The following is a 24,039-nucleotide window of genomic DNA, read 5'->3' on the forward strand; positions in this document are numbered from 1 at the left end:
AAATTGTTTTCATTATAATTCCTCTTTGACTTAAGAGATGTACAACGTTGCCATTTTCCTCTTAATTTTTGGTTTTGCTACACTGTGATTAGTCTGGGCCCAGCCCCCTGCTTCTTTAATAGTCCTCTGTAACAGATGTGAAATGGGTTGGTAAGAGAGCTCATCTCTTAGCGTCTCCTTAGCATTGATAATCAGTTTACTCAGTTCCCAATCCCTGAGACTTTAACCACTGGGATTGGAAGTGGTGGTAAATCTCTTTCTCCTGGAGTGATATATAGGTTAGCCTCTATCCAGCTTTTTGTGCCTTGTCAGAAAGGACTTCTCAGAGTTCTAGCAAGACCTAAGTTTACATTTCCTAAGAATTCTAAGATAGTAAAAATTATTAAATATTGATATATTTTAAATATTTACATTTAATGAACATCTTTATCACCTAATACAAGAATATAAATGTATTAATTACTGAAGATAACTTCAAAACTCTAAAATGTGAGGCCTTTCCTGAAAATCAGATCTTACCTGTTGGCCCTAGAAGAGATCTGTTTACCTCTACTTTGAAGTGTATTCTACAGTAATTCTTCAGTCACCTCTTCTCAACTAGGTTCCTTTCCTATGAAAGTAGAGGGTGAGCAGTGAAGAACTAGAGGCCCTTCATCTTAGCCTGGAGTGAAAGGAAACACTTGTACTGCCTTATCTCCGGAGAAGTACAATTCATCTTGAGAGGACTAGAGTCCCTTTTCATAAGATGTTACTTACATGCTGCTGTAACACACACACACACACCCCCCCCCCCACACACACACCAAGGGAATAGGGAAGAGAAAAAGAAGTGTGTGTGTGTGTGTATATATATATACTTTTTATAAATATATATATATATATATATATATATATATATATATATATATATATATATATATTTTAGACGAAGTTTTGCTCTGTCGCCCAGACTGGAGTGCAGTGGCATGATCTTGGCTCACTGCAACGTCTGTCTCCCGGGTTCAAGCAATTCTCCCTCCCTCAGCCTCCCAAGTAACTGGGATTACAGGTGCCTGCCACCATAGCTGACTAATTTTTGTATTTTTAGTAGGATAGGATTTCGCCATGTTGGCCAGGCTGGTCTCGAACTCCTGGGCTCAAGTGATCTGCCTGCCTCAGCCTCCCAAAGTGCTGGAATTACAGGCATGAGCCACCGTGCCCGGCCAGAAGTGTACAATTCTTAACCCCAATTCCTCCATTTTCAAGCAGAGAGATGGTATAATTAACACTGAGAAGTTCTATGTTTACCAAACAAATGACCTTGACAAAGTCTCCAGGTCTTGATTTCTTTACCTATTGTGGGAATTTTAAAGTATACCCTCAAATTATTTTCCCATAAAAAATGGAGTCTCTGTCCCCTGCCCTTGAATCTGGGCAGGCTTGAGACTGCTACTAAAGGAATGCAGCAGAAGTGATACTCTGTTACTTCTGAGGTGGGGTCATAAAAGACGTTGTAGCTTCCATCTTATTCAGTAGAAGCACTTGCTCTTGGATCCCATGTAGGAAGTCTGATCAACAAACATGGAGAGGCACCTGTAGGCTGTCTGGTGGTTATTCTGAACTGAGCTTGTTCTTCAACCACCTCGGCCATCTCATTTTGTCTTAGAAGTGGATCCTTCAGCTCTAGCAGTTGCCCCCAAAACATTTGAGTCATCCTAGCTGAGGCCCTACATATCTTGGGTAGAGAAGAGCCATCCCCCTGTGCCCTGTCCACATTCCTAACTCACATAATTTGAAAGCATAATAATATGGCTACTGTTTTGCACTGTTGAACTTTGGAGTGGTTTGTTACACAGCAGTAGAGAGTGGTAATATCTTTAAAGCAGATATAACATCTGGCAAGATGAACAACTGGGAAACAGACACTAAAGCATTTAGAAAACAGACCTATAAATAGCTAATGGGTATATGCTCAACATCACTAATCATCAGGAAAATGCAAACTAAAATGACAATGAGATATCATGTCACACCTGTTAGAATGGCTGTTATCCAACAGCAACAACAAAACAAGATAACAAGTGTTGGTGAAGATGTGAGAAAAAAGAACTCTTCTATACCTTAGGTGGGAATGTGAATTGGTACAGCCATTATAGAAACCAATATTGAGATTTCTCAAAAAATTAAAAATAGAACTACTATCTGATCCATCAATAGCACTTCTGCATATATATTTAATTAAAATCAGTATCCCAAAGAGATATTTACACTACCATGTTCATTTGAGCACTTTTCACAATAGCTAAGATATGAAATCAATCTTAGTGTATATAGACTGATAAATGGATGAAGAAAATGTGAGATATGTATGCAGGGATTTTGTTGTATTGTGCCTCACTTTATTGTGTTTTAAAGATACTGCGTTTTTGACAAATTGCAGATTTGTCGCAACCCAGATTTGTGGCAAAAACACGTGCTCACTTTGTGTCTCTTTGTCACGTTTTGGTAATTCTCACAGTATATCAAATTGTTTCATTATTACTATATCTGTTATGGTGATCTGTGATCAATAATCTTTAATGTTAGTACTGTAATTGGGGGTGTGTATTAGTCTGTTCTCACCCTGCTATAAAGATACTACCTGAGACTGGGTAATTTATAAACAAAAGAGGTTCAATTGACTCACAGTTCCACATGGCTGGGGAGGCCTCCGGAAACTTACAATCACGGTGGAAGAGGTAGGAGAAGCAAGTACCTTCTTCAGAAGGCAGCAGGAGAGAGAGTGCAGAAGGCAAATGGTAGACACTTATCAAACAACCAGATCTCCTGAGAATGCCCTCATTATCACAAGAACAGCATGGGGGAAACTGCCCCCATAGTCCAATCACTTCCCACAAAGTCCCTCCCTCTACACATGGGGATTACAATTCAAGATGAGGTTTGTGCGGGGACACAGAGCCAAACATATTATTTCACCCCTGGCCCCTCCCACATCTCATGTCTTTTTCATATTTCAAAACAAATCATGCCTTTCCAACAGTCTCCCAAAGTCTTAACTCATTCCAGCATTAACTCAAGAGTTCAAGTCCAAAGTCTCATCTGAGACAAGGCAAGGCCCTTATGCTTATGAGCCTGTAAAATCAAAAGCAAGTTACTTACTTCCAAAATACAATGGGGGTATCTTGGGTATTACAGTTACATAAATGTTCCCATTTCAAGTAGGAGAAATTGGCCAAAAGAAGGGGCCCAGGCCCCATGCAAGTCTGAAACCCAGCAGGGCAGTCATTAAATGTTAAAGCTCCAAAATGATCTCCTCTGACTCCATGTGTCATTATCAAAAGCATGCTGATGTAAGGGGTGGGCTCCTACAGGCTTGAGCAGCTCTGCTTCTGTGACTCTAGAGGGTACAGCTTCCACGGCTGCCTTCATGAGTTGGTATTGAATGCCTGAGGCTTTTCCAGGTGCATGGTGCAAGCTATCAGTGAATCTACCTTTCTGAGGTCTGGAAGATAGTGGGCCTCTTCTCACAGCCCCACTAGGCAGTGCCCCAGTGGGGCCTCTGTGTGGGGGTTCCAATCCCATATTTCCATTCCACACTGCCCTAGCAGAGGTTTTCTATGAGGGCTCTGCCCCTGCAGCACAGTTCTGCCTGGACATCCAGGCATTTCCATACATCTTCTGAAATCTAGGCAGAAGTTCCCAAAGCTCAACTCTTGTCTTCTGTGCACCTGAAGGCCCAACATCAAGTGGAAGCCACCAAAGCTTTGGGCTTGCACCCTCTGAAGCAATGGCCCTAGCTGTACCTTAGCCCCCTTTAGCCACAGCTGGAGCTGGAGCTACTGGGACACGGGGCACCAAGTCCTGAAGCGGCACAGAGCAAGGGGGCCCTTGGCCCAGCCCATGAAGCCATGTTTTCCTCCTAGGCCTCTGGGCCTGTGATGGGAAGGGCAGCCTTCAAGATCTCTGATACGCCCTGGAGACATTTTCTTCATTGTCTTGGCTATTAACATTGGGCTCCTTGTTACTTATGCAAATTTCTGTAGCCAGCTTGAATTCCTCCGCAAAAAATGGGTTTTTCTTTTCTACCAAATGGTCAGGCTGCAAATTTTCCAAACATTTATGCTTTGCTTCCCTTTTAAATGTAAGTTCCTATTTTAAATAATCTCTGTGAACGCATATAACCGTATGCTTTCAGGAAAAGCCAGGTCATATCTTGAATGCTTTGCTGCTTAGAAATTTCTTCTGCCAGATACCCTATGTCATCTCTCTCAAGTGCAAAGCTCCACAGATGTCTAGGGCAGGGACAAAATGCCACCAGTCTCTTTGCTAAAGCATAGCAAGAGTGAATTAAACCTCTTTTCTTTATAAATTACCCAGTCTCAGATATTTCTTTATAGCAGTGTGAGGACAGAGTAATACAAAGGTTGAGGTCATTAAGAGACCACAAGCATGAAAATGAAAAATGACTACTATAATATGCATGAAAGTGAACATTAGAATAAAGATGAAGTTAGGTATAACACAACAAACATAAAGATGACCACTGGAAAAGTTAAGATCGCATGTGAGACTTCAAGTGTAATGATGACTGCTGAAACAATGTCAATGTTCAAAGTATGAGGCAAAAAGTATAAGGATGATTCTGAAATAAGCTAAGGTAAATGTTCAACAAGCATTATGATGAATTCTGGTAAAGGTTAAGGTCCTGTGTGAGACGAAAACCATGAGGATGACAGCTGGAATATGTTAAGGTTCAATGTGCAGCAGAGAGCTAGAAGGACACTACTGGAATAATGTTACACTTCAGTGTGAGACTGCCAGCAAGAAGTTGACAGCTGGGATAAGGATAAAGGTAAGACCTGAACAATAAGGATGAAGGTTACTACTAAAATAAGGGTAGTATTCAGTGTGAGACAATAAGCAGGAAGGTGACCACTGGAATAAGGATAGCATTTGTTTTGAGAAAGGAGACATGAAGATGACCTCTGGAATAAGGCAAAGTTTCAGTATGAGAAAAGGAGTACAAAAATGATGGATGGAATAAGGCTATAGTTCAATGAAACTATAATAAAAATGAAGATGACTGCTGGAATATGTTTATGGTTCAGTGTGAGACAAAATACATGAAGATGATTGCAGAAATAATGCTAAGTTTCCCTTTGAGACTTCAGCCATGAAGTGGAATCATGGGATAAGGTTAAGTTTCAGTGTATGAAAATTAGCATGAAAATGATTGCTTGAATAATGTTCAGGTTCAGTGTGAGACAAGCATGATAATGACTACTGGGATACATTTCTAATTCGCTGTGAGAGCAAGAATGAAAATGACCACATTAATAAGGTTATGTTTCACAGTGAGGAAATAAGCATGAAAATTACCACTAGGATTAGGTAAAAGTTCAATTTCTGACAACGTGCATGCAGATGACCTCTGGAATAAGATTATCCTGTATGAGAAAACCACCGTGGAATGACGCTGGAATATGTCTTTTTTTTTAGTGGGAGACAACGAATAGGAATGTGAACACTGGAATAAGGAAACAGTTTAGTGGGAGAGTAGCGTGAAGCTGACCGCTATAATAATGTTAAGGTTCAGTTGAGACAGCAAGCTTGAAGAATAATACTGGAATATGTGTATGGTTTATTGTGACACAACAATAGGAAAACATCCAACTAAATAAAGGTAAGGTTCAGTGTGTGACAACAGCTATGATGATGAATGCTAGAATAATTAATCTCACCTATAAAATGGAGATAAAAGTAGTATTTATAGGGTTTTTGAGATGATTAAGTGAGATAGACATAAAGAACTGAGCACAATTCTTGGTTCTAGTAAGCTTTAAATCATTGGTAACTGTGGCTATTTTCTTATTACCATCTTTACCAGCAACAGCAGCACCATCACAATGGTCATAATAGTCATTTCCAGGAAATCAGAGCCCCTTTTAATTGGCTGGTGCTGTGTGGGTTCTTCTGTTGGCTGGGTTTAACAGGAAATCTTCTTTCAGGAAAGAATAGACAGTTACATTTTTTTTTCCAGTGGTTAATGTCTCCCATCTGTGGTTGGAAACTAGGCTAAAAATAAATAAATAAATAAATAAAAATTAAAAACTTAGTCACTAGGAAGATGAAAGATAGCATTCAAAGTGGGAGGTGCAGACATAGTTTCCAGTGGAGAAGGTTCCTTTCCCCTACGTAATGGTAAAATTTAGGTGTCCACTTTACTGTATTAAAGGATATTCAGATAGCTGGTAAAGTATTGTTTCTGGATATATCTGTGAGAATGTTTCCAGAAGAGACTGACATTTGAATCGGTAGACTGAGTGAGGAAGATCTTTCCTTACCCAATGTGGGTCAGCACCATCCATTCCACTGAGAGCCCAGATAGAACAAGAAGGCAGGGGAAAGGTGAATTTGCTGTCTCTTCTGAAACTGGGACACCCTTCTTCTGCCCTTAGATATCAAAACTCCAGATTTTCTGGCCTTTGGACTTTAAGACATACACCAGTGCCCACCCAGGTTCTCAGGCCTTGGGCCTGGGACTGAGAGTTACACTACTGGCTTCTCTGGTTCTGAGGCCTTCTGACTTGTACTGAGCCACACCACCAGCTTCCCTAGTCTCCACCTTGTGGATGGCCTATCATGGGAATTCTCAGCTTCCATAATTGCATGAGCTAATACTCCTAATAAATACCCTCCCATGTATCTATATCTGTTTGTCTTATTGGTTCTGCCTCTTTGGAGAACTAGTATACCCTGCCGACAATTTTTTTTTTTTTTTTTTTTTTTGAGACGGAGTCTTGCTCTGTCGCCTAGGCTGGAGTGCAGTGGCCGGATCTCAGCTCACTGCAACCTCCGCCTCCCGGGTTCACGCCATTCTCCCGCCTCAGCCTCCTGAGTAGCTGGGACCACAGGCGCCCGCCACCTCGCCCGGCTAATTTTTTGTATTTTTAGTAGAGACGGGGTTTCGCCGTGTTAGCCAGGATGGTCTCGATCTCCTGACCTCGTGATCCGCCCGTCTCGGCCTCCCAAAGTGCTGGGATTACAGGCTTGAGCCACCGCGCCCGGCCCCCTGCCGACAATTTTTTAAAGTAAATAGGGATACTTTTCTGTTACTCCCACATATCCTTACTTCTACAAGAATCCTGAGGGAGGGAGGCACTTTGCAGCTGAAAGGGAAACAGTAAAACAGTAAGTTGGATGTGTTGGGTAGATATCACATTTAGAGAAGAAAGGAAGTCACCCTCTGAGCAGGAGGTTACATAGGTTCCTTTGTGCACCATAAATAGTCCTACTTCTCTCTCTACTCCTTTCCCACCATGTCTCTATCCAGCATCTCCTACTCAATCTCCTTTAGTGAAGCCCTTGCCCAGACATCAATCAGTGCATCCTCAGAAGGGGAAGGACCCAAGTAAGATCTGACTCTGATAGGAAAGCTCTAGTGAAAGCTTGTAGGTCTGCTCTTTGGGAATATAGCAGTTACTAGGCTATTCTGTGCCACTTTATGCACTACTAAAAGTAGAGACACAGAGACATTCTATCTAGTATAGCTTGGGATTTGCAACCTAATCAGCTCTTTCCAAGCCTTGACACAGCTTCTTGAGTTGTGTCTTTATATGTAGACACAAAAACACTAGGCCTCTTCAATGCAAGGTTTGAAATGGCTAGTCAGTGCCTCTTGTCATTTGGGAAACCTGATCTAACTCTGACAACCTTTTCGAGGAGACACCTTATTCCTAGAACCAACTCAGGACACCATAAGTACAAATATCAACAGGAAATAGAAAATCCCTTCGTTTACTTCATTTACCTTTCTAAGAGCCAGACTGACAATTAGTCTGCATTAAACCATACAAAGAAACAACAAATCTTCCTGTATGGATGATAAGCTTTTCATCACTCCTATATGTACTAAATTGAAGTTACACCTTTTGGATGCCACTCCATACAAATCTTTCCAGAAAACTGTATTTTTAAAAAATTGGCATATCTAACAAATTCTCACTGAAGGAGCTGTCATTATGCCTTTTCTAACAGCGAGCATAATGTTTGCGTATGAAAACACTTGAATGTAAAAAAAGAAACCACTGAATGAAGTCAAATATCTGAGTGAGAAAGCATAAAGGTATTTGCTAAAAATCAATGTCAAAGATCATAATTAAAAAGTGGATATTATCAAAGGAAAGCCTAACTAGAAATACATGAAAATGGTAACAGTGGGTATAATTCTAGGTAGACAGATTTTTGGCAGTTTAAAATTTCATTACACGTTTCTGAAGTCTCTAGACCTTCTACCTAAGCACATATTACATCTATAATTTTAAAAATTATTCAAAAATTTTTGAACACATCCAGCCTTTTTATGTGTTGTGATTTTTCATTAAATACTAGGAAAATTGTCTTCTACATGGATAATTCATAGTCAATGTCAATGGCCTTGCCTTAAAATTTCAGTTATAATCAATTCTCTTTCCAATAATAACAACAAGAGGAAGGAAAACACACTTAATTTGATAATGTGTTTGATATGGAATACATCACCTTAGTAATTAATATTCTCACCAATAAGGAACCATGCACTGAACAGAAGGAAGATGAGTAGAAGGCCGAAAAGTGGCCTAGGAGTCATCTCCTTGGGAATGATCCAAGGATCCATGTTCTGTGACAAATCTGAAGACGAATCACCTTTTCTTTCCCTGGGAAGGGCCCCTAGTTCTGGAGATTGCCACCAATTACAGTCACCTTTCTTGGACTCCTCCACTTTGTGACCCCAGAATGCCAGTCCTCATCAGAATTGCTCATTGAACCAAACAATGCCTTGAGGTCTTCCTCAGCCTAGTGCAATAAAGATATCCAGGATGACTGAATTTCTAAGGTAGAAGAGGTTTCACAGATAAGTTCCAATTTCATGACCTTCTTTATCTACCAAATGAGCAACATTTTGGTCGAGAGCCAATTAAAGTCTGGATGGTGAGTGGCTGGCCCTTAGTCACCATCAAGTCACCAGATGGAAGACCTTGGCTGCCATGGCTCAAATAGGTGGTCTTAAGCTTTTTTTGAATACGTGAAGCCTCAGTTTTTCTCAGGTAGAAAATAACAATGATCCTAACCTTCCTAGGCTTTAACATAATTTAATAAATTATGATAATAAGTGAAAAGGCTTTGAAATATCAATGTGCTCTACAAAAGTGAGGTAGAGTGTTTAGTTTCTAAGCAAATGGAAATTTAGGGGTTTTGACCTTCATGTAGGGAATACCTGGATTCATGGGTGTACAAACCTGTACATTTGAACAAAGCCCCATGCTTGGTTTAATGCTTTGCTGTTGGCATCTTGAAATTCTGGATAATTTTTGCAAAAGAGAATCCTGATTTTATTTTGCTCTGGGGTCCTGCAAATTATGTAGCTTTTCCTGACATCAGGTGCATGACACCTCCCTGTGAAAGAAACCCATGCATATAGAAGAATAGAATCACCAGAGTTATCTACTGAGAAGAAACGTCAAAAACCTGAGAAGAAAGGTCAAAAGGATAAAAGTAAAGATCAATAGCAGCACTTACAGTGTATATTTGAGAACATTTTATAATAGCTCATACTTATATTTAGCAATTCCTCCCCTGAAATTATCAAAAGTCTTGGCGTTGATGATTCTTTGATCATCAATGAATTAATCATGTGTGCCCAGAAAAGAAGTGACTTCACATAGGCTGGAAAAGAGCAGAGACCTTTCTGGCACTGCTAGTTAACAGGCACCCTCCAGCCCACACAGCTGGACAGATCATAGTAAGTCCTGCTGGGCACTGAGCTAAGTCAGCATCCGTGTAAAATGTCTTGAGTTGGCCAGAAAAGAACATGGCTCAGAGCAAGGAAAGAGCCCTGGGTTCTGGGCCACCACTTGCTTTCCTGCAGCATTACAGAGGTGTAGTTTCCAAAGATAAGCCCATGTAATCTCTGAGGAAACTTGCTGACCCTGGGAAAGGAAACAAACAAAGGAAATGATGACAAAAGTCTAATGTGCTTGAGTGTGCATGGGGGATGGGAGGTTGTGTGGGAAGAAATGCTAAACTAGGCACCATAATGTTCTGCTCCAATATTTGGATTAAGAAAATGGGGTACTAATTATGGATTAAGGAAACAGGGGTACTACCTTCTATGTGCTGGGCGCTTAAAGATAATCACAGTCAATCCTACAACATCCCTGGTAGCAAGGTATGATTCCTATTTTATGACTGAGGATATTCAGGCTTGAAGATGAAAGTTAGTGAGAATGAGCCAAAGGTCTTTCAAACTCAGACACTGGAGACTTATTGTGAATAAAAGATGCTTTGTGGTGTCAGCAAATCTGCAAAGCAAGAAAATGGACAATGATGTATGGAAAGTAAAGATTTTGAGAAGTATTGGCCTACATATTATGTTAATTGCTGGCTTATGCCGCCAGGACCCCTAGCACAAGCCCACTCCACTCCATCAAAGCTAGGAGACACTGGCAGACTACCACTCCCCACCATCCACTTGGTCCACAGGTCCCATTTTCCCCTTTTTCATAGTTAGAGCTAGCTTTAAATAACATTCCAATCCATGTTGTCACCCCTGAGACGAAGGCACCTGAGCAGCACTCCCACATTCCCTGGACTCCTGAAGTTTGTTTTCTAAAATCTCATCCAGTCTACCCTCCTGCTGCTTCCTGCTATGTCAAGGCTTTCCAAAAAAAAAAAAAAAAAAAAAGATGAAAATAAAGATCAAAACTTTGGTGTTAGAAAAGTCAAAATCAGGTTTATTTGAAATCAGAACAGTCTAAGTTTGTCAATGTCTCTATAACAGCGGCACCCATAGGGTACATGAGGAACACAAATAAGGACTAGAAAAAGATCCTCCGGTCTAATGAAAGGAACAGGTTATAGAAACAGGGTCTCTATCATGGAGTAAGTCAGCAGTACTTAAGGAGTGACTGCTACTTTTGGTAGTCCCTCTCTTTAGCATCTCCAGGAAGGGCTTTTCATACCATCGTTCATGATGCACAGGGGACAGGAAGAGGGAACTGCCCTTCACAAAACACCTGTAACCTTGCACACCATAAGGGTACCCTGAACTTGTCTAGGTGATCTTGACAAGTGATTCCAGTTCCACCCTCTTCACATTACAGGCCCATAGGCTCACCAGTACTGCACTTTTCCATCACAGGTTCTGTAGGAGATGGTGACTGTATGAATCTGCCAAAAGACTTGCCTGTGGGTGGACAGCCCAGCGCCACTGCAGAAAAATTATGTAACTTGGAAATTCATTGGGTAGTTGGGACACACTTCCTCTTTGCTTTATCCAGAGGAACTTCTGAAAATGGTTGTTGACCCCAGGGTACTCAGTCATGCAGCCTGTGCAAAGTAATCCAAAAGAGTGAATGGTAATGCCAAATGGTGTAGTAGACTGAATCATGTCCCCCAAAATTCATGTCCATCAGGAACATCTGAATATGATTGTATATGGAAATAGAGTCTTCGCACATATAATTAAGGATCTCCATGTGGCATTATCCTGGGTTTAGAGTGGGCCATGAATCCATTATAGGTGTTCTTCTAAGAAGAGGAGAAGACATAGAGACACACACAAAGGAGATACACAAAGGAAGGCATGTGAAAATGGAGGCAGAGATGGGAGTGATGCATCTACAATCTAAGGAATGCCAAGAATTGTCAGTAGCCCACGGAACAAGGAAAGATTCCTCCCTAGAACCTTCAGGGGGAGCATGGCATTGCCGATACCTTGAATTCAGACTTCTGGCCTCCAGAACTGTAAAAGAATACATTTCTGTTGTTTTTAGCCACCCAGCTTATGACAGCCTGTTGCGGCAAACACAGGAAACCAATACAGGTTGGGACTGCATGAAAAAAGCCACAGTATCAGATAAGATTGCTGCCTCAGAGGCCTGAACACCCCTTACAAAGGAAACATAGTTCATCCTGCTTTAATGGAACATTATAAAGTAATTATAAAATATTGCACTGAGAGGCAAAGCCACTTATTTGTTAGAAGAGAGAAGGACAAAAGAGTTCAGTTTATTCTTTGCTATCCAGGCTAATGACTCATTCAGAATTATGGGTAACCCTTAAAATGGGATTTGAGTTCTCCTTACTTTGTTATCAATTACAGACACTCACATACTATGCAAGATCATGGCTAATAAATTTTTGAAATGGGTTTTGTGTGCTCCTTCCCATGTTACCCACTACAACACTTAATGGCGTGAAATGCACATGATACAACTGCATTTTATGGTATATTAGTGTAATTAATTGGTAACATAGTAATTTGGAAAATTTCTTACATTAGAAACAAACTAATAACATTCAAAACAATTTTGTGAAGAATTCCGTATTATAAATGGGGTTGCTGCCATCTGACAACAAGCATAAGCTCTTGGAATAGAAAACAATGGATGAAATTGAACATTTGCCCATATAATATAGGATTTGGGAACTTTGTTCTTAATTGGAAAGTATGCCCCAGGATCATACTGGAAATGGAGATGCAATTAAAGTGCCTTCAGGCCTGATACCTGGGCCTGATTTCCACACTTAGATGATGTTCAAGGTCTAGGGCTCTGACCGAATCCAGGATTTATGAGGCTAGGTAATGTCCCAGTTTCTGAAATTTGGGTGACATGGAGTACCAAGGGCAGAGGTGTGTTATGATCTAAGTACCAGCAATCCATCCTTCTCACTTTAAATGTAATCCAGGAAGGTGATACTTGGAGAAAACTAATGTTACTTCACTAAAGAAGTTGAAAGAGATCAAATGAAATCCACAGGCAGACAGCCCGGGCGGCGCCTTGAGCCTAGTTAAAAGTTGACCCCGGACCTAACCGATTATGTTGTCTATAGATTCCAGACGTTGTATAGACAAGCATTGTGAAGGTCCCTGTCTTGTTCTTTTTCTGTTCTAATTACCAGTGCTTGCCATATATCTCTCAACTTCCTGAGCCCAGTATAAACACATCCCACCATATGTCTCCCCTCCATATGTCTCTCAACTTCCTGGGCTCATCCCACCATATGTCTCCCCACCATATATCTTTCAACTCAAAGACTACCATATATCTCAACTTTAGAAAGACACCACCTGGAAAGTCCCCGATAAGAACGCAGCCGTTTGTGAGAGCGCGGGAACCAATAAAAAACTGCTAAATGTATAAACTTAAAATGTTAACCAATTGTAATGCTGTAACCTAGAGAATTCCCTCGTTCCTCTGCAACTTTACAAGTCCTGTTTACATTAGGCTATAAAAAGCAAGCACACGCATTGTTCGAGGCCCTCTTGTATGTTGTAGAACGGAGGGACCAAGTTCGAACTTGCATTAAAGATGTTGCCGCTTGGCTTTGACTCTGGATTCTGGTGGTCTTCTTCGGGGAATAAACGGTCTGGGCATAACAAAGTCATTGAATTATTTCTACGTGAGCTAACATATGTAATGCAAGTCAATATCAAGAATGAACCAGACAAATGCTAATAAGCAAACTTAAATAGAATGATATAAAAGGGAAGAATTCTTGTTTTATCTTAAAACAAGATTCAGGTTACTGTCAGTAATTATGGTTCTCAGGTTTTTGAAAGAGACAAGAGTTTTTCCTTTCTTTCAGTTCTCCCCTTGACTACACATTAGTTGTCACAAAATGGAGGCATAAATATAAATAGGCACTCAAGGAACTATTTCATCAGCCAATATGTGCACATTGGAAGTATTAAGGCACAGTCAGCACAGAGTGGCCAAAGGGATGGGCCCAGTGAACCCTAGGATAGGGAAGCCTATTCTCACCATTATTTGTCCTGACCAGCCTGACTCCTGACAACTCCCTGACTCCTGACAACTCCCATCCTCCTTGTTTGTAAATAGAAACCACAACACACATCTTTTTTATGCAAGACACCTGGGAAAGAGGGTTGAGTCCAAAATTAAAAGAAATACCATTATATTAAATACACAATTACGCTGTCAAATGAAATTCAAAAGTGTACAACAGGACCTCCAATAGCCATTCGCTTCCTGAAAACAAAGACTACTTAATTTGACCATTAATTTCCTCATTTGTAAATTGAACATGTTCCACTTTTCAAAGGGAAATTTACAAAAAAAGAACAAATGGTCAAATTCAATTGAATAACATGACATTCAACATGCAATTGTTTTGGCGAATGAAATCCCAAACTACTTTCAGTGGCACTTCTAGGCATTTGCTGTTATTAAACAACAGGGGCTTGACCAGTCTGATGCTCAATGTGTGTAATTTTACACTGGAAATACCACAAAAAATTTAAATATTTTAAAAAATACTAGTTGTATTACTCAAGGTTCTCCAGAGAAACAAAACCAATAGGGTATAGGATGTGTGTATATATATATATATGCCCTAATATGTATGTATGTATATGTATATGTGTGTATATGTGTATACACACATGTACATATATATTAGAGCATATTGTATACACATAGTATAGGATATTTATTATATATATATTAATATTTATATAATTATTAGGTATATATTTAATATAATACATGATGCATAATATATATAATATATAGTATTTATATATATGTATCCTATTGCTTATATATGTTATAAGGAATTGCCTAACACATTATGCAGGCTGACAAGTCCCAAGATCTGCAGAGTGAGTCAGCAAGCTAGAGACGCAGGAATGCTCATGGGGTATGTGAAAGGAAAATAAATCTTGGGACCCCCCAAATCACTGAGCTAAAGGGAAAAGTCAAGCTGAGAAATGCTTAGGGCAAACCTGCCTCCCATTCTATTCAAAGTCATCCCTCTGCTACTGAGATAAATGCATATCTGATTGCCTCATTTGGAAAGGCTAATTAGGAACTCTTATCTACCTATGCCTTGGGACCCCCCTCCCCCTTCGAGTTGTCCCACCTTTCCGTACCAAGCCAATGTTCATCTTACATATATTGATTGATGACTCATGTCTCCCTAAAATGCATAAAACTAAACTGTGCTCTGACCACCTTGGGCACATGTTATCAGGATCTCCTGAGGCTGTGTCACGGGCGCACATCTTCATGGCAAAATAAACTTTCTGAATTAACTGAGACCTGTCTCAGATGTTCGGGGTTCACAGGTAGTTCCATTCTAAAGGCTGGCAGACTTCAGGCCCCACAAAAGCCAATGTTTCAGATTGAGTCAAAAGGCAGGAAAAATTCCTTCTTACTTGAGGAAAGGTCAGCCTTTTTGTTCTCGTCAGGCCTTCAACTGGTTGAATGAGGCCCACTCACCTGAGGGAGGGCAATCTACTCTACTCCATCTACTAATTCAAATGTTAATCTCATCCAGAAACACCATCACAGACACACCCAGAATAAAGTTTGACCAAATATCTAGGCACCCATTGTCCCTGTCAAGCTGACACATAAAATTAACCATCACATTATTAGACAAAGAAAGCTATTAAATAACAAGAATTTTTAAACAGCAGAATGTTATAAAAAATACATTTATGTTATAAAATAAAACACAAAACTATGCTTGAGGATATTCAGTGGCATAAAACCACAAGCAATTAGCCAAATACTTTCCTTATTTGTAAATTAAAAAGAAGAGAGTAAGTTAAATAAAGCTTTTGAAAAAGACCAGTCCCAAATTTTAGTTAAATAATAAAAGGACATTACATAACAATTGTTTTGTATAACAAAATTCCAAACTGTATTCTTTGGCAACTGACTGGAGAGGCTGAAGAGCATCTACTGTCATAAAACCACAAGCACTCAGTCGGATGATTCATTTCCCCACTTGTCATTTTTAAGAAAATGTATGAAAAAGAACCAAGAGCAGAATTTAAACACCCAAAACCTACTTACGTATTTTCTCCTTTTTCTTTCCCCCAAAATTAGGCTTAGTGGTTTGGAATTTTAAAAGCTCAAATCAAGAATGACTCTCCAAGGAAATGTATCCATAGTTCCATTAAATTGGAAACTGACACTGAGCTATTGTCCTCTGTCCATTTTCATCCCTTTGGCCCCAAAAAACTGATAATTGAGAAGAAATTACCATGCTGAAAGAGTGAGTGACTCATCCAGACTACCAAAGGGAATTTGGGTTGCTGCATCACAATGGGAAAAAGAAGACTACTTCTGGAACTGAGGAGATTCACTGGGCCATCGCTTAGCACTCCCAAATCCAGTTTTAAAGTTCAGTGGAAAACTGATGCAACTCCAGGATGACATCACCTGCAAGGACTCAGATCCTTTGGCAATGAATGCTTGAGTCACCCTACCGGGTAAATATTCACCAGGAACTTGAGTTGCCAGCATAGATTAAGGAGAACATGGAATTGATGTCACAGGAAGAAAAGTGAGAATGCTTTCTCCCTATGATTTTCATGACTATTGAAAAAGTACTGGTGATCATTTAAGGTTATAATTTGGGTCACAGATGATATTATGATTGATTTGACATCACCCCATGATGATATGTTGACTGATGAGCCTTTGTATCTTCCTTATGTTGTGAAGAGTGTTTTTCATCTGAGTCAATGGCAACAGTAGATGAGTTTTAGCAATTTACAATAGGGATGAAGTGTGTTGGTTATTTTTGTTTTGTCCACCTAGATATATCCTGTAACCTTTTCTGCATGCTGTGTGCCCTAGGAGACTGAGGCTTGTAGACTACATTACCTGGGCTTCCTTGCCTTCATCTAGTAGTTGGATTTGGCCAGTGGTAGGCAACTGCAAGAAATCCATGAGTGGGAGGAGAGAGGCCAACCTCACCACAAGCATTATTTGTCACTGTGTCTCTGGCAGTGGAGTTCTCACTCTACAGTTATAGCTGTTGGTTAGTGGTCCTTCTTTTTTAGTGCTAGCCAATAACACTGTTTCTTCCCCTTGCCACTGAAATTCCAGATTTCCTAAAAACTTCCCATTCTTGCTGATCCAAACAGCCTATGTGGTATCTTCTCTCTGCCTACATATGCAAGTGGTTCCCTTATTAGAGTATGACTACTTGAACTATCTGATTCAAATTCTGTTTGCTGTTAGGTCCCAAATAGATATGGTAGTATATTTTTTAAATCCTTGTATAGCAGACTCATGTGGTGGTCTTCTTGTATCCCCTCAGGTCTCACCTCTAAATCTCAAGGCTAGTTACTAAAAACACCTATGACTCTTGGCTCTGCAGAGCTAAGTCTCACCTTTGGATCTATAGGGCTACTTACTACACATGACTCTCTGCCTTAGGGGCTTTTTTTCTCACCTTTGGACCATGCTGGACATCAAACAAGGCAAGATGGAGGTGACAGAGATTTATATCACCCTAGGGGAAGTGCTTTAACAAGTATGGTTGGGTATTTGGTGGCTAAATACCCCCAGCCTCTTCACCCTACACTCGGGATGAATGTGAGGTATACGTTCCACACGGTCTCCCACAGGGTCCCCCTGAGAATTAGCTCCAATTGCCCACAGTGGTAACCTGATAGATGGTTCTCCCCACCCTTGGTTGGCTGCCTTCCTTGTATGTCTCATGTCCCCAGACCCCTACCAGTGCTATCTGGGACTCCATCCCAAGTGAGCACTTTCTGCTCACAAGTGTGTCTCAGGGTCTGTTTCCAGGGAAAGCACACTTGAACACCTTGCATGCTAATTTACCCTCACACTTGAATGTCTGGCTAAAAGTAATGTAGGCTCAAAGTTACTTTGCACCAAAAATTCAAAGACAATTCTTTATTTCTGGGCATTTATAGTTGCTTCATTAGCTCCCTTTATCTTGAGAGAAGCCCCTCCCTGCTTTACAAACCACTCCCATTTTAAATTCACTTTTGATTCCAACTTTTAATCACTGTCTACTCCAAACATCAAGGGAGACAAATCAAGACCTCTAAGTGGGCTCCTTAAAGCCCCCTCCCAATAGAAATTTAGGACTGCAGGGCCTCTCCATGTGTCCACTCGGCCTCCCTTCCAGCTTCTCTAAACAGGGCCCCTCTTGACTCCAGCACCCCCAGACTCTGCAACATTAGTAAACACCCCTCAAGGGGGAGTAGATAGAGTTCATCTGCTTGTGACCTCTGGTAGCACAGAGACGGCTCAGAAGTCAAGAAACTACATGAACAAAAGCCAGGTCCAACCAAAAGCAACACAGTTTCCATTTGTAGTGGTTGCATCAGGGGAAGGATTTATTGATCCACACTATTTTCTTGGATTTTCCATCCTCCCCGGAGGGCAGAGGTGAGTTGATGGCATAGTGTGTTGGCAAAGGCCAGCTCCAGCCTGGTGTGGCTTGTGCCAGCATCCACAGTGACTGTCAGATCCATATCATTTCTGTGATTCCCAAGCTGTCTACTGAGTAAAATGCTCAGCACGGATTTAGTGGCCAGGGTGGGTCTTAAGTATTCATCTGCCTTCCTCCTTATGCTCCGTGCAGATGTGCTGGGACCGACTTCAGAGTGTCCCTGAGTCATGACTGCTTGACTCCACAGATGGCTTCAGGAAGACAGCACAGAAGAGAGACCTGTGAAAGTTGATGGAATTCAGAATTACCTGAAGGAGAAGCACCAAGTAGTCCTGGAAACCCCTCTGCATTTCCCCTCCCTAACACACACACACACACACACACACACACACACACACACACACACACTTGACCAAAAGAGTCGGCTTTGCATGAATATATTTCTAGAATCTATGTTGGTCCGTGGACATGTCTATCAATTCCTGTTTCATTTACTAATCCTACAGAGTAAGTTTCAAGTCCAGAATGACAAGCTCCCCCTTTAACATAACCATTCACATTTTTTGCAGTATAATTTCATCTAGTCTTCCAGTTACACAAACACTCAAAATTCTGCTGTGACTTATGATTAGGATTGCACTGGATTTACCGATTTATTTAGAGGATAATTGATGCCATTGCAAAAATTGATCCTCCTCTTAAGAAAAATGTGGTATTTTAAAATCTTATTTGAATATTCAAACTGGAAGCTCATAAAAAGTTGCATGTTTATTTTCCTTATATGTGTCTTCATCATTTTCCTAGGTGTTTCATAACGATTGTGACCAATGTAAGTAAGATATTTTATTTCTATTATATTCCCTATTTATTGGAAGAATATGCAAATTTTTCATTTATTTATTTTTGTTGTAGAGATGGGATCGCCTTATGTTGCCCAGGCTGTTCTTGAACTCCTGGGCTCAAGTAATCCACCCCACTCAGCCTTCCAAAGTGCTGTGATTATAGGCGTGAGCCACTGTGCCTGGCGTACTATGCAAATTTTTATGCTTTTAACTTCTGTCAGTCAGCCTCTCCTGGCCTACTTCCTGGGTGATTGCCTGGGTTTTCTAGGATGTCAGTTCCTTAAGAGAAAGACAGTTTTCCACTTTCTTTGTTAATAAAATATTCTATACCTATAAGTTCTCTTCCCTCTTCAAATTGTTTAGGACACTGAACATGGCCTCATGGTCTTTACATGGTTCTACGTGGGGTAGAAGAAAACCCGGAAGACTGAGCCTTCCTTCCCTGCTACTCAAGAAAGGGAGTGTGCTGCGTCCCTTTACGGGAACCTCAATTTCCTCAGTTCTTACATAAGATTGAGTGGGCAGCCAGTGTGTAGGCAAGCCACGTCTCCTCATAATAGTCATTTTAGTTCCTTATGAGAACCCCACTACAAAAAACACAAAGCACTGTCCTTACCGTTATCCCTCTGTGTGATGGTTAATACTGAGTGTCAACTTGATTGGATTGAAGGATGCAGGGCGTTGATCTTGGGTGTGTCTGTGAGGTATTAACAAAGGAGATTAGCATTTCAGTAAGTGGGCAGACCTATGCTTAATCTGGTGGCCACAATCTAATCAGCTGCCAGCGAATATAAAGCAGGCAGAGAAAAATGAAAGGTAGAGACAGGCCTAGCCTCCCAATCTACATCTTTCTTTTGTGCTGGATGCTTCCTGCCCTCCTGATGATGAAAGTGATAATGAGGCTGGGCGCAGTGACTCACGCCTGTAATCCCAGCACTTTGGGAGGGCAAGGCGGGCAGATCACCTGAGATCAGGAGTTCGAGACCAGACTGGCCAAAATGGTGAAACCCTGTCTCTATTAAAAACACAAAAAATTAGCGGGTCACAGTGGTAGGCGCCTGTAATCCCAGCTACTCGGGAGGCTGAGGCAGGAGAATCACTCGAACCCAGGAGGTGGAGGTTGCAGTGAGCTGATATTGTGCCATTGCATTCCAGCCTGGGCAATAAGAGCAAAACTTTGTCTAAAAAAAAGAAAGAATGTGATAATGAAAGCAAAATTTTTGCTTCCTGTTCCCATGACATTCCATTACATTCTGCTGGCCTAGAGGTCTTACTTCCAGAGGGAGGAATGCTAGGAGACACAACAGCGATTCCATTAAACTGGAAGTTAAGTTTACCACCTGGACACTTTGGACTCCTCCTACCTTTAAGTCAACAGGCTAAGAAGGAAGTTATAGTGTTGACTGGGGTGACTGACCCAGACTATCAAGATGAAATCAGCCTACTACTCCACAACAGAGGTAAGAAAGAATACACATGGGCCAGGCACAATGGCTCATGCCTGTAATCCCAGCACTTTGGGAGGCTGAGGCGGGTGGATTACTTGAGGTCAGGAGTTCAACACCAGCCTGGCCAACATGGTGAAACTCCATCTCTACTAAAAATACAAAAGTTAGCCAGGTGTGGTGGCATGCGCCTGTAATCCCAGCTACTCAGGAGGTTGAGGCAGGAGAATCGCTTGAACCCGGGAGGCAGAGGTTGCAGTGAGCCGAGATCGTGCCACTGCACTCCAGCCTGGGTGACTGAGCAAGACTCTGTCTAAAAAAAAAAAAAAAAAGTGTACACATGGAATACAGGAGATCCATTAGGGTGTCTCTTAGTATTACCATGCCCTGTGATTAAGGCCAATGGGAAACTACAACAGCCCAATCCAGGCAGGACTACAAATGACCCAGACCCTTCAGGAATGAAGGTTTCAGTCACTCCACCAGGAAAAAAACGATGACCTGAGGAGGTGCTTGCTGAAGGCAAAGGGAATACAGAATGGGTAGTAGAAGAAGGTAGTCATCAATACCAGCTACGACCACGTGACCAGCTACCGAAATGAGAATTGTAGTTGTCATGATTATTTTCTCCTTTTGTTAAAAACATGTTTGTGCATGTATATACTTGCACTAAGAAAATATCTTTATTTCCTTTTCCTATATCATGTGACATAAGATTTATTTACTTTATATCAGCATTTAGTATTGTTAACTTTATGTAATAATATTTGGGTTGGGGATTGGTGCATTTCTGGTTGTACGAAGGATAGTTGTATTATGTTAGACATAATTATGACCTTATTATTGTCTTTATTTGAAGATTATGTGTGCTCTCAGGAGATGTATATGGGTTCAAGTTGACAAGGGGCAGACTTGTGGTGGTTAATGCTGAGTGTCAACTTGATTGGATTGAAGGATGCAGGGTGTTGATCCTAGGTGTGCCTACAGGGTGTTGCCAAAGGAGATTAGCATTTGAGTAAGTGGGCTGGGGAATGCAGACCCACCCTTAATCTGGTGGGCACAATCTAATCAGCTGCCAGCAAATATAAAGCAGGCAGAGAAACGTGAACGGTTGAGACAGGCCTGGCCTCCTAGTCTACATCTTTCTCCCCTGCTGGATGCTTCCTGCCCTCGAACATCAGACTCCAAGTTCTTTAGTTTTGGGACTCAGACTGACTCTCCTTGCTCCTCAGCTTGCAGACAGCCTATTGTGGGACCTTGTGATCGTGTAAGTGAATACCATATATATATATATTCTATTAGTTCTGTCCCTTTAAGAGAACCCTGACTAATACACTTGGACAGCCTGGAAAATCATGTCCTGCATCTAGACAATACCCACATGGGTCACACTTTAATGGCAACAATATAGTTATTCTAGATCAGAGACTTGGAAGGGACTATGGCTTGAGACATATGAGTATGTCTCAAGGAACTGGACCAGTTTTAGCATAAGATTTTTTGAAGCATTAAAAGCCCACCTACATCCTAGTTTCACATAATAAAAGTGTGGCGCTCCACTGCACTGAGCTTTGGGAGGGGGTTAGGTGTGTGAGACAGCAGTGTCAAATTGCAGTGTTTAATTTCTGCCACTAAATAAACACTCCATTTACATGAATTGTATAATATAGAAGGGAGTAATTGCAGAGTCATGACCAAGGCAGGATGCAGAGATTGACAAGTAAGTGGGAAATTTGACCTGAGACTAATTCCCTGACTGGAGCATGGCAGACAAAGTTGCTGATCACTACCCAGGGAACCTGGCAAGATGCAGTGGGTGCTGTTAATCTACACAAAGAAGAAATTTTAATGAAGGAATTTTGCACAAGCCAGGAAGAAGTTCTGAGGCCAGGATAGCTGAGTGTTTCATCCAGGAAAGAGACATGCAGATGGCGCCCAGCCACAGGATATACCTGCTTCCTCACCCAGCAAATTTCCTCACCCTATTGAGTCCTGAACCAGAAGGAAGCCAGGTGATGGTGGCCAGCATTTGAATCTTGTAGACTGTTGGCACTAGATTCTGAGGGCAATTGTGAGTCACTATAGTAACCATGACTTCACTTGGTACCGAACCAATAAGGCCCTGGGACTCAGGGAAAGAGAGAGAGTGCCAAAGCGTGTTTCCTCTTACTGTTTACCCTCTGGTCCAGATCGTTCTTAAAAAGCAACCTGAGTGGCCTGACAGGTAAAATATCCTGATATACCAAGATCATAGAGCATCCTGTTGTGCCATTACCTGACTAACCTATCTGATAAACCCCAACCCTGTTTGGTAATCAGGGGAGGGTATGGGAGAGTCATTTGTTCAAACTGATACAGAGACACTATAGAGGAATGGGTAGGAGCACAAGGCTTCAGATACAGGCTTTCTCAGTTCCAGTCTCACCTCTCTGTAACCTTGGGCAAGTCCTTTAATCTCTCTTGGGAGCCCAAAATTGAGAACACAGTTGGCATCCACCCCTGGCCTTGGCATTGTGCCAGATTCAAATAAAATACCACACAGCATTTTTGGGGGTGAGACAGGGTCAGGTATCAGAGGTGAGTACAATCTTTAAATCACTGAGATTACATTCCCCACATGGAAACTCAGCAGGATGGGCCTTAGAAACAGAAACTAGGTATCACTTGAGAATGTACAGTTTATTTCTTACACAGGGGGTTGGAGTAAGAGCCATACCTGCTTCACCAATGATTTTCAAAGGAGACAGAGGTGAAGCAGGTATGGCTCTTACTCCAACCCCCTGCCTGATTTTCAAAGGCAGCTCTGCAAAAGAGCAACATAAAATTGAGTTAAAATTAGTGTGGATATTAGTTAAAATTAGCGCTTGAGTTTAAGCTAGTGCTTTGAGTGCAATCTAACAAGTCTGTGTGTGTCAGATGAAGATCGGGTTGATGCAACAATGTGTCCTTAATGTTCCAGGTCCCATCAGGCTCCTATACAGCCCCATGTGTGAGACAGATTGAATAAATGATATAGTTGGCATTTCAAATCAGATGATGGCCCAAAGCAATTGCGTGTGACTACTGCTGGTAGCTGAGTGTGTTTGTGTGTGTGTGCACGTGCGTGTAATATGTGACTGTGTCGGTGTGTGGCAGTGAAGAAGAGGTCCCAGGTCCACTTGATTACCTGGAATTCACCATCTTTTTCAGACTTTCTTTGTTGAGCTGTCTTTCTGAGGTTGTTTGGAGCCGCTGTGTCATGGATAAAGAACTCCCTAAAGCCAGTCCCAACAAGCTTGCACTGAACATCAAGAAGCCTGACAAGTCCTTCAAATGCAAGAAGCCCACCAAAAATGTGCTGGTCTTTTTAATCAACAGACAACTGGGCAGGCACAGAAGTGACATCGACCTGTCAAGGTGGCTATGGATGCTGTCATAAAACAACTCCAAGGTGAACATGGCTTTGGACAAAAGTCATGTGGCTTATGTGCTGAGGCCTGCCCAGAATTTTGAGAAATTAAATATAATTAGAACAATAAACTCCTCCCATGTTTGAGCCATTAAAA

The 24,039-nt window shown here is 41.3% G+C and overlaps 1 protein-coding gene across 2 annotated transcripts; it reads left to right on the forward strand.

Annotated features, from left to right (window-relative positions):
- Positions 1-5,646: 5,646 nt before the first annotated feature.
- On the forward strand, positions 5,647-24,039 carry LOC104677806 (embryonic testis differentiation protein homolog A-like). 2 transcript variants are annotated; one of them, XM_030934439.1, is made up of 2 exons: positions 5,647-5,662; positions 23,684-23,912. In XM_030934439.1, the coding sequence occupies exon 2, from the start codon at positions 23,733-23,735 to the stop codon at positions 23,910-23,912; it is 180 nt and encodes a 59-aa protein (XP_030790299.1). In that variant the 5' UTR covers positions 5,647-5,662; positions 23,684-23,732. The 2 variants fall into 2 exon arrangements, with proteins under 2 accessions (XP_030790299.1, XP_030790300.1); XM_030934440.1 differs by lacking the exon at positions 5,647-5,662 and adding an exon at positions 22,694-22,718 and having other exon boundaries at positions 23,684-24,039.

Source organism: Rhinopithecus roxellana, chromosome 7 (assembly GCF_007565055.1).
Source record: "Rhinopithecus roxellana isolate Shanxi Qingling chromosome 7, ASM756505v1, whole genome shotgun sequence".
NCBI classification, from domain to species: Eukaryota; Metazoa; Chordata; class Mammalia; order Primates; family Cercopithecidae; genus Rhinopithecus; species Rhinopithecus roxellana.